The sequence below is a fragment of the Panthera leo genome, chromosome E1 (assembly GCF_018350215.1).
Source record: "Panthera leo isolate Ple1 chromosome E1, P.leo_Ple1_pat1.1, whole genome shotgun sequence".
Classification (NCBI taxonomy): domain Eukaryota; kingdom Metazoa; phylum Chordata; class Mammalia; order Carnivora; family Felidae; genus Panthera; species Panthera leo.
In genome coordinates this window covers 57888113-57898443 of record NC_056692.1, presented here as the reverse complement: position 1 = coordinate 57898443, position 10331 = coordinate 57888113, and the positions used below count along the sequence as shown (strand labels likewise).

General features: G+C 62.5%; 1 protein-coding gene across 5 annotated transcripts in view; it reads left to right on the top strand.

The window, feature by feature from the left end:
• The window catches only part of USP36 (ubiquitin specific peptidase 36), a 38895-nt gene extending 29478 nt beyond the window's left edge, over positions 1-9417 (top strand). For 3 of the 5 annotated variants that reach the window (XM_042914715.1, XM_042914718.1, XM_042914714.1), the window contains 6 exons: positions 25-597; positions 1030-1241; positions 2825-2926; positions 3387-3502; positions 3906-4057; positions 4365-9417. In XM_042914715.1, coding sequence (XP_042770649.1) covers positions 25-597; positions 1030-1241; positions 2825-2926; positions 3387-3502; positions 3906-4037 — 1135 coding nt within the window. In that variant the 3' untranslated portion in view covers positions 4038-4057; positions 4365-9417. The remainder of the gene's footprint in view (positions 1-24; positions 598-1029; positions 1242-2824; positions 2927-3386; positions 3503-3905; positions 4058-4364) is intronic. The other 2 variants (XM_042914717.1, XM_042914716.1) reach the window with 2 other exon arrangements.
• Positions 9418-10331: the final 914 nt, after the last annotated feature.

Below are 10331 nucleotides of genomic sequence, written 5' to 3'. Positions count from 1 at the left end.
CATCAGAGCAGCGTGTCCTCACAGGGCGCTCTCACCTGCTCCCAGACCATCCAGCCGTCCGAAGCTCCCCGTCGGCCCCTGCTCGTCACTGTCCAGTAGCCCCCGACCCCTCGGGACGTCAGACCCACAGAGCTGCTCCTCCGCCTCTGCTCCCCTGCCTCAGGTCAACGGGGGCTTCCGGGCCCCTCCACACCAGCTGCCGGAGGCCAGCAAGCCCCCCCGGAGCCTCTGTAAGAAGAGGAAGAGGAACCGGAGGGGAGAGACGCAGGGGCGGGGCTCAGAGATGTGCGCCGTGGCCGCAGCCCCTCCCGGGAAGAGGAGAAAGAAGAAGGGGAAACGCGCGGAGGCCGTGGACGCCTCCCCCCTGCAGGAGGGGCAGGTGCAGAGGCAGCACCGGGGCCTCGAGCGCAGGAAGGAGGGCCGGGCGGAGGTGCCCGTGGACCGCCTGGAGGAGGAGGGCGGACGGCAGCAAGAGAACGGCCAGCAAGCAGGGTGCGTGGCCGACGGCCACCACGTGAGCGGCAGGAAGAGGAGGCGGGAGGGAGCCGAGGGCCTCGGTGCCGAAGACGGCCTCCCACGGGACCCACCGTGGCACAGGTGAGCGCGGGGAGCCAGGCGGCCCCCCACCCCGCCAGCGACACGGTCCGACCCAGGTGGGTGTCGTCTGGAAATACAGCGTGCCGACCAGGCTCCTAGGACGTGGCCGCGTCGTCAGGTGTCTCGCCGGAGCCAGAGCCGGCTGGCGCGGTGCCTGCCCCGGTGCGTGCCCCCAGGCGGCAGGCGTCGCGGCCGCGTCATCCGGCCTGTACGACTTGCCCGGGTCGGTTGCAGTTATGGGCTTTTCTCCCCGACCGTGGCCTCGGGCAGCTGGCACGCTCTGTCCTGCTCACGTCGGGGGGTGGGGGGGGCGGTTTCTCAGGGGGGGCTCTTCTGCACAGTTAGGCATCTGCCATTTGGGAGTTCCGGGGCGAGTGAACCCCCACTGTCACTCCCCGTTTGCTCAGAGCTGACTGTTGACTGACTTCCCAGCAGCTGTTCTCTCTTGGATGTCACCGAGTCAGAGGCCAGTACAGCATCTCCAAGGAAAAAGAAAAAGAAAAGAAGGCAGCAGGAGTCACGGCAGGAAGTACAAGAGAACGAGCTCCCCGAAGCCTGCAGGGGCGAGACGCAGAGGGGCCCTGCCATCCCTGGGAGCCAGCCCTCACCGGCCGTGAACGGCAGGCGGCCCGGGGACCGAGCAGGTGTGCACCCGCCGAGGAGGGGGAGCCGGGGGCTGGGCCCGGGGCCGCGTAGCTGTACATCCGGGGAGGGGACCGCAGGGGAAGGGGGCTGGGCACAGGCCTGCTGTATTCCAGAGGCAGGTGCGGTGCAGGGGGAGGGGCCAGGATGAAGACCTCTTACCTCTGCTCTGTCCCCGTGGGCAAGCCGCCTGCCCTGGGGGTCTCTGCCTCCCCATCCGGACAAGCATTCGGCTGTAACTACTCCGGAGAAGCAGAGAGGGTACGCGTGCCCTTCTCCACATTCTGGGAATACTGTGTTTTTCCCGATTCAGGGCTCTTCCTGCCTGAACTTTCCCGTCGGGATGAGTCCTGGGCCATCCAGCCTAGAGTTTCTCCGTGACTCTTGAACTTGGAGTGTCGGCCTGTGTTTATATTTGGCCTTTTCTGAAGATCACGTGGCCTCTTGCTGCCCGGGTGCCCAGTGTTTCGGCTGTCCCCAGGCCTTAAACGCCCGTGGCTCAGCACCTCCTCTGGCTTTTGTTTCCTTGTTCCCTCAGAGCTGGCCAGCCTCAGCTGGGTGCTCCTGACACAGCGTGTCCGCTAAGCGAAGGGTAGAGAAGGTCACCCCTGCTCGGGAAGGGATCCGGCAGGCGGCAGACTCCGTGAGATCTGCTCTGCCGCCGGGGGATCCAGTTACGTTCGTGCCTTTGGGGGCGAGCGGGCTGCTGGGGAGCGCTGTGTATTTGTCCAGCCCCTGAGAAGCGAATCTGGCTGGGCGTTCGTTACCGTGGGAAGCGCTACCACGAGGCCGTGACGAATAAGGCGGCCAGCCTGTCGAGGAAACGTCCGCACGGAGGTGGCCACGGAGCAGCCTGGCCGCGGTCGTCAGACCCCGGCTTGCTCTGTCAGCACGCTGAGCACGTGGAGACGGTGCTCGGGCCGCAGGGCCCACCGCCCGGCGCAGGTGCCCCCGCGGCCACTCGTCTGTTTGCTTCCCATCCCGAATATCACAAGGCTGGGCTTCGTGGGCAAGGGCCTTCACGGCCAGGAGACGGGGAGAGCGTTGCGGTAGCTCAGCGGGACCACTGGCCCGGGCCGTGCTGTGGAGCAAGCAGGAGGCTGGAGAGGGCAGCGGGCACCGGCCGAGGGGCACCGCGCTCGGGACACGAGCCCGCAGTTCACGGGGTCACTGACAAAGTGGAGGCCAGGAGAGCAAGGTCCGCTCTGTGCTGAGGGAAGGGAATCGGTTCTGGCAGCTGCAGGCAGAGGAGCTCGGGCAGAGGTTGGGACCGGGCAGACGTCGTTTCTAGAAGCCTGAGGAGGGTGGTCAGAGCCGTCAGTACCCAGGTGTCCGCGGTGGCCTGGCCGTGCCGGGACGGGGCTGAGAGACCGCCTCCCCGGAAGCTGAGGTGATGACGGTGCTTTGTGGTTCCCTCCGGTTCCGGCCCCTCATTTCTGGCCCCTTCCCTGGAGGAGGCGCCGGTTCCCACGGTGGGGCGCTGGGGTTTTGGTCTTTTCCGAGAGTCGGGGTGGACGGTGGCCCGCCTGTGGAGAAGCAGTCGGGTCCCTCGTGAGAGGCAGACGTGGTGTTTGTCTGATTGTAGGGCAGGCACGGGCTCCTCGCGTGTCCTGGGTCCGAGACGGGGAGGCCGACGTGCTCCAGGAGCTGCTTGAGTATTCCTCAGATAAAGCCTACGGGAGGAAAGGTACCGGTTTTGAGCCCGGGCAGCGCAGAGGTCTCAGATGGGCCCTGGGGTCGCGATCCTGGGGCGCGGGAATTGCTGGGCTCCAAAGATGAGCCGAGGAGTGTCCGTTCAGAACCGGTCCCTGGGGGCGGGGAGAGCAGACCCTGTGCCCCTGGGCGGCGCGGGCCGGGCGGGCACGGGTTGGAGGGAAACATCCGGCGCCTGAGACCTCGTAAACGAGGGCGCGGGTCTGAAAGGGACCAACTGCGGGCTGACGATTCAGAGCCAAGGACGTCTGCATGGAAGTCACGGAACCGCTGACTGTCCTGCTCGCTGCGGGCCCCTCTGCCCTCCCCCGTCCTTCTCTGCACGTCCGTTTCACCAGAGGGTGGCACTCGAACGTTTGAGTGTATCAGGAGTAGGCCCGTCCCTGTCTACACCGCGTTCTGGAAGCCGGTGCACAGAGGTGTCTGTTTTGCAGTGTTGACGTGGGACGGCGAGGTGTCGGCCGTCAGTCAGGACGCCATTCAGGACAGCAGATGGGCCCGCGCGGCCACGGTGATCGACGACTGGGATGAAGAGTTCGATCGAGGGAAGGTACGAGGTGTGCTCGTGGCCGGCGTGGCGGGGTGCTCGTGGTGGCCCCGCTGAGGCCTGGCTCAGGGAGGACTAGGCCCTTTGGGGCGGTTGGAAGTGGCAGTGGCCTCGTGAAGTCGTCCGGGACGGCGGGAGGTGGGCTGCTGGGCTCGATGCCGGCCTGGCCGCTCTGAACGTGGCGTGGCCACGGACGAGGCGTCTGTCCCCCGCTGCTGTGTTGCTTCCTCGGCAAGGTGGGGACAGTGGGGACGCCTCCCACGGGCCACACGAGAAAGCCTGTTGATTTGGTGGCATGTTGCGATCCGTGTCCCCCCCCCCCCCCGCAGTAAGCCTTCACGAGGGGCTGCGGGAACGGGGACAAGCCCTTTTTGGGAATTGTGATGCCTGCGGTTTCTTGACGCAGGAAAAGAAAGTGAAAAAGTTCAAGAAAGAGAAGAAAAGAACCTTCAACGCCTTCCAGAAACTTCAGAGTAGACGGAACTTTTGGTCTGTGACTCACCCAGCTAAGGCTACCAGCCTCAGTTACCGCCGCTGAGTTTGCTGCTGTCGAGATGGGTCAGTGTGTGTGTGTGTGTGTGTGTGTGTGTGTGTGTGTGTGTGTGTGTGTGTGTGAGTGTGAGTAGTGGATGTCAGTGTGGGTTCTGGGCTGTGTCTCGTGCATATGCGTGTGTGTGGTGAGGTGTGTGTTAAGTGTGGGGGTTGTGTGATGAGGTGTAAGGGTGGGGGGTGTGGTGCGTGTGCGCGGGACAGAGCTGGCTTCATCTGATGTCACGTGATGACTGGTGTGGACACGCCCTCCGGGACGTTGGCGGGAGTCCCAGGCTCTCCTTTCTCGTCAGAAGCAATGTCCTTTGCCCCACAGCCTCTGGAGAAGAGGTGTCCTTCCTGGGTCCTGTCCGTCTGAGCTGAGAGCAGCCCCGCCGAGGACTTTGTGCCCCGTGGCCGCCAGGCCGGCACCGCGAGCCCGCCGCAGGAGGACGGCCCACGGAGGCCCTGGGCTTCTTTGGATCGGGACCTCCGGTGTCACGGCGTGAGCCGCACGGTGACACGTAGAGCGGGTGGCAGCACGCCGGGCCGGCGGCGCGTGTGGTCCGCAGGGGGCGCGGGGGAGGACGGCGGCCGCACCCCTCCCGGCGCATCCTCGGACGAGAGGCCCAGACGTCCGTCCCTTGCTGCTGGCGGCCGGCGCTGCCGTCTGGTCCCGGCCTCCCTGTCTCTGCAGCGGGGGTGGGGGGGGGGGCTCTGTCTATGCCTTACGTGTCCCCTCAGAGGGTAAGCCCGGGGCCGCCGCCCACCGCACTCCTCCCTTTTCTGGAATCGGGGGCGGCCCTTCCGGTGTATCGTCCCCTGCGAGAGACTCTAGGCCGGCTCCGGGGAGCAGGGGCCTCGAGACGATGTGCCGACACGCCTGCCTTTCCGGCCGTTTATTCCGAGGTGGCTTTGCCATTCCTTCCCCTGCAGCTGCAGCGACCCGCGGGTCTTTATCGAGGTGGTGGTCTTGGGGTAGAATCCTTTTCTTTTACTACTTAATAGAAGACTTTCGTTTTGACCAGGTCTGTGGCTTCCATTAGCAACGTATTTCCTTCCCCCAATACGCGACACTAGCTTTATTCGCTCAATTTTGTGAGTGCTTTTGAATTTAGATGATTGTATGATTCGAGATCACTTTTTTATCTTGCTCAAGCTGTGCCTGCGAACTTGTAATTTAATAAATGTGGGAAACCCGCAGTCGAGGTGGCGTTTTCCGGAGAACAGACACGTGACCCAGTAGTAGAGGGCGTAGAGGTAAACCTTAGAGCGACTCCACGGTATACGTCTGTCTGCACTTCCTTTCCTCTTGGGAACGTCCGCGTGGAGGTGGACTGACGTCTGGTGTGGACCTGTCCGTCCTTCGCGGCCTGAGGCCCGCCGATGCCCTTGTCCGGCACCCCTGTGCCGCACTCTTCCCGAGCCTTGCCGCTTGCTCGGGGACCGGGGGGGGGTGGGGGGGGATCAGAAAAAGCGTTACGTGTTTCACAGAGGGAGGTACGTTAATTTTTTCACGGAGGTAGTTGTGTTTGGTTTTCCTTTCTGTCCTTCTATTTCTCTTTGGAAAAGGTGGGAGAGTACTAATACCCTGGCCCGCTCTGGGGCTGCTTCTGGTCCCAGCAGGAAGCTTGGGTGCTGTGTCACCTGTGCGGGGGCCTTTTGGTTTTTCAGAGGACGGAACCTTGTTCGTAGATGAGGGTTGCTCCCCACCCCAGTCCCCAGTGTTCTATGGCCTTGTCATCTGCCCGTTTGGGGGGGGAAGACAGGGGCCTTTATGGGCAGGGCTTTTTTTTTTTTACCCCCCCTCTTGCAGTGTTGACCTTCATTCTTGTATGGCCCTATTTTTCTGGAACGTTCTATAGTTGAAAAGGGAAGTTCATTGTCTGCAACACAGAATTTGTCTCTTTTCTCGCTCCCTCTTCAGACCAGGCTCTTCCCTCATCCGCTGTGTAATTATGAAGCCTTTTTCTAGGAAAACATGCCCGTTGTGTCTTGGGCGGTGCTGAGCACTGGCCTGTCTACAGCATTCGTCACTGTTCCATAGGGGCAAGCCCTTTCCTCCCGCAGAAGGTCGTCAGCCACACTGGGAGGGGGAAAGGGTGAGCCCGGAAAGTCAGTCCAAACTCTAGGGGATGTGTAAATATATAAATATATATAAGTAACGAAAGCTTTTATACGATTGCAGTCACTTGGTTGACTTAGGACATGGGTTTAATTTAACTTTGTGTTTGGGGGGAAGGGTCCCCCTCTCCCATTGGTCCCGTGCGGCCTCACTCGCCTGCCTTTTCCCGGTGGGCTCAGCCCACTGCGTCCCGTGCGCCACGCCTCCGCTCCCGGGGCTGAGGTGCCCCAGACGTTGCCAAGATCCGGGTGCAATAAAACGAGTTTTTGTGAGCCCTGCCCGTGTCCTCGTTTTCCTGTTTTTCTCCCTTGGGTTTTGTCAGAGTTGCAGTCCAGCCCCCGGCACAGGTGAAGGCTTCCCCGCGGTGTGGTGCTGTAACCCGCCGGTACGTGGGAAAGCGTAGAGCAGATCTTCGTTAAGGAAGAAGAGGAACCAAGGGGTTTATTCAAGTGTATTCATAAATACGTTTATTGGAATTTAAGACAGAGGAGCCCTTTGAAGTGGCCCACCAGGCCTCGTGGGTGATTTGCAGGGAGGACTGCGTTGAGGAAACTTGGAAACCGTAGCATTCCACTGAGGTTTGCTGCTGTTTGAATTTTTTTTTTTTTTTTTTTTTGTAACCGAATAACGTCTGGGTCTCTGCGGGGAAAGAGGAGAGAGAAATGATAGGTTTTATCGAACTGTGAGTTTTCTTCAGTCAGCAAGAGCAGCACAGGCCTCCGGTTTGGGATCCTCCCGGCTTGGCTGGTGCCCGGCGGAGAGCAGGTGCGGCCGCGCGGGTCGCGCCCCTTGAGCCCCTCCTGACGCGGGCAGACGGGCCCAGCTGCTCTGGCCACACGCTGGGGGGCGTGGCGAGGAAGACTGGATGCCGGGGTCCACACGGGAGCTTAATTGGGGCTCATCTGCTGAGCGGGAGGAGCCGGGTCTGGAAGCTGGGGGAGGCCACCGGGGGCGGCAGGTCCCCGCACAGGTGACCGTGACCGTGATCGAGAGGTTACGTTTGGCCAGAGCCCCACCTGCGAGTGGGAGACGGAAGCGAAGGCGGCCCTGGGCTGGAGGCAGGCTTCCGGCAGGTGGGTTCGGTTCCGGGCGCTCCGCGAACACCACCGGGCAGGCCTGTTCCCGAGCCCCGCGGCTGCTTCCCTCTTCCTCCCCCTCAGTGTCTCCTCCGAGTTCCCACCCAAACACGCCCGTCATACCCGTGGCCTCTGCCCCGTCACTAAGAGCAGATGAAGTGAGACCACAGCCGGACGCACACCGAACGGGGTGCCCGGTGGGGTGGGAGAGTTTGGGGCGGCTGATGGCAGCCCAGAGCCCCGGCTGGCAAAGCCCAGCTCACGTCCGTAGTTCATGAATCGGGCTGGGCGGCGGTAGGCTGGGGGTCCACTTCAGCTCCGGGGCCCGGCGGGCATAGGGGCAGGACCACCTCCTCGTCGCTGTCACTTTTCCAAACTGTAGGGCTGCCAGAGAGCTCAATCTCCCAGGTGGCCCGTGGTCTCCAGGGCAGGGACCAGCGGCTCTGGGTGGGAACCACGAGGATGTCTGTCCACAAAGCGTGGGGTATGTTTTGGTGGATGATGTCGGCATGAGCCACGTCGTGCGGGCGTCTGCGTGTAGGGAGTTCCCGTGAGCTCCCGCACTACTTGCGACAAGAGTTTGCAAGGTCTGGTTGGCGCCGTGGACTCTGGAGTCTGGTGGGGGTGGAGGGAAGACAGGTGAGGACGACCCGTCCGCTCGCCAGCCAACAGTTGCCCCAGGACGGCAGTGGAGAGGTGGGGAGCTGGCATCCAGGAGCGGAAGGTTCCAGGTGGGGGTAGGACAGCTCCTGGCCTAGGTGGGCAGTTGAGTGGCAGAACCAGTGTACCAGGGAGGCCAGTGGGTGACAGATTCCCTGCGGTGATGCAGTCACGCCTGAGGAATGCGCACGTTCTGGGAACAGGAACCTCGGGAGGGTCACAGGGGTGAGGTGTAGGTGAGCTGTGGGCTCCGAATCTTGGGGTTCAGAAAAGTCCAGGCGTTTGGCCACTGCCCCCACCCGCACCCCCCCACGCGGGGAACCCACTGGGGTCACCGTAGCAGTGAGCGTGCCCTCCGGTCCAGAGAGGGGCCTGAGTGCCAATCCCTGCCCTGAGTCTCGGGAGCGTGGACAAGCCTCCGTGTAGACGGGACACAGCAGGGGAGAAGGAGCCCCTTGGGGGGCTGTGAAGACGCCTGGTTCTTGGTAGGTGCTCAGCAGCATGATTCTCCCCCGGCCCCTCCCTTTGGCCACACGCGTGCCCCGCTCCTTCCTCCCCCACCTCTGCGTGTCTGGACAGCTGGCTGCCCGTCTTTATGAGGCTCTGCCAGCCCCTTCAGTGGTTTTCCCAAACGCCGTTGCTCCCTTCCCGCCTCTGTGCCACTCACTCTTGGCGAATGGTTTCTAATCCCGCTGCAGGAACCCCCTCCCGCTCCGAAGCAGAAGAACAAACCACGAGGAACCACCTGCCCCCCATCTTCCTCTGCTCCTGGCGGTTCCAACACTCGCGGGGCAGCAGAGTCAGCTGGGCGTGTTATTCCAGGCCAGTGTGAATGAAACTGGAACCTGGGAGCGAGGCTCGGGCATCGGCATTTAAGACCCCTCCGCCTGCATGCTACTGGGCGGCCAGTGCCGAGAAGCGCTTATTCTGGTCCCAAGCGAGCCTCAAATGTGCGCGCGCGTCGGAATCACCAGGGGGTCGTTCAGACACCCACGTTGCTGGGCCCCATCCCCCGACAGTCTGATTCAGCAGGCAGGGGCGGGGAGGGGGCTGAGAGCGTGCATCTCGAACGCTCCCAGGGGGTGCTGGATACGATCCAGTGGTCCTCCTATGGAGTGGCCGGCACGAGGGGGAGTTTGGGAAGGGAGTCAGGTGCGTAGACGGAAGACAGGAAGACTTACGCTTGACCCGTGGGGACCGCCACAGACACCAGAAGATGCGCCCGCTTCCCTCGGTAGGGCCGGTACCCTGCCTTTGTCTGGAGGCCAGCCTCTTCCACCCTCTGGGGGTCCGTCTGCCTCCTTCTCTCATGACCTGTTCACTTGTCTGCCGCCCTAAAACCCCTTGTCTCCGTGTCCGCCCCAGCCACCGTCTCCCCCCGCCAAGCCTCAGCTTGCTCTCTGCTCCTTCCTCGAGGTCCTCAGCGTGCTGCTGTCATTACTCCACTCAGCGGCCCCGTCCGCAATGTGATGGGCATTGGCCACAAGCCCTTTTCTGTATTTGACACTGTTCACTGCCCCCCCCGCCAAGAGTTCTTTTTCTTTTCTTTCTTGTCATTGTTTTGTTTTAGCGCAAGCAGGGGAGGGGTAGAGAGGGGGAGATAGGATCTGAAGCAGGCTCTGTGCGGACAGCAGTGAGCCTGACGCGGGGCTCGAACCCACGAGCCGTGAGATCACGGTCTGAGCCAAAGCCGGACGCTCAACCGACTGAGCCACCCAGGTGCCCCTTTTTCTGTCCTTTAAATGTTAAAGCTGTTGCGTTAAATGGAGCCAGAACCCGTCAGTTCCGATCAATACATCTCACTGCCCGATCGATGTAACCCTGCTGAACGTCTTTTCCTGGATGCCCTTCTGGCGAGTTCTTGGCCCGTCTTTTGTTTGCCTCCTCTTAGCGGGTCCTGCTCCTCCCGGGCCCCTCCGTGGCTGGGGGCTCACCCCCTACCCCGTTGCCAAACCCGGAAACGTGGCCACCCCCCTGCACGCCTCCCTCCCGTCACCCACACACACTCCAGTAACGGAAGTCTCATCTCCCCAACGTCCCGTCACCGCCACCCGTCTCTAAGCTTGAGTCCCCACCATTTTTGTCCTGACCCCCCCCCCCCAAGAATCAAACCAGCTCGAACGTCCCGTGGGCCTGCTTCCTGCTCTGGTCTCCTGGCCCCCAGGACGATCTTTCAGGACAGGAAACCCTAGGCAGTCGCCCCCTACAGAGGTTTCCCACACCTCTGGGCTGACTGCACCTGCATGGCCTCGGGGCAGCCGTCTGTCAAGGCCTCGGAAAACACGCTGGGGGGGCCCAGGGCTGGGCGGGCATGCTTCCTCCAAACACAGTCTCCGCCTGGCTCTCCTCCAGGAGCAGCTGCTGCTGGGAAAAGAGGTCGGGTCCCAGGGTTGTGGGATCAAGCCCCGCGTCGGGCTCTACACTGAGCGTGGAGCCTCCTTGG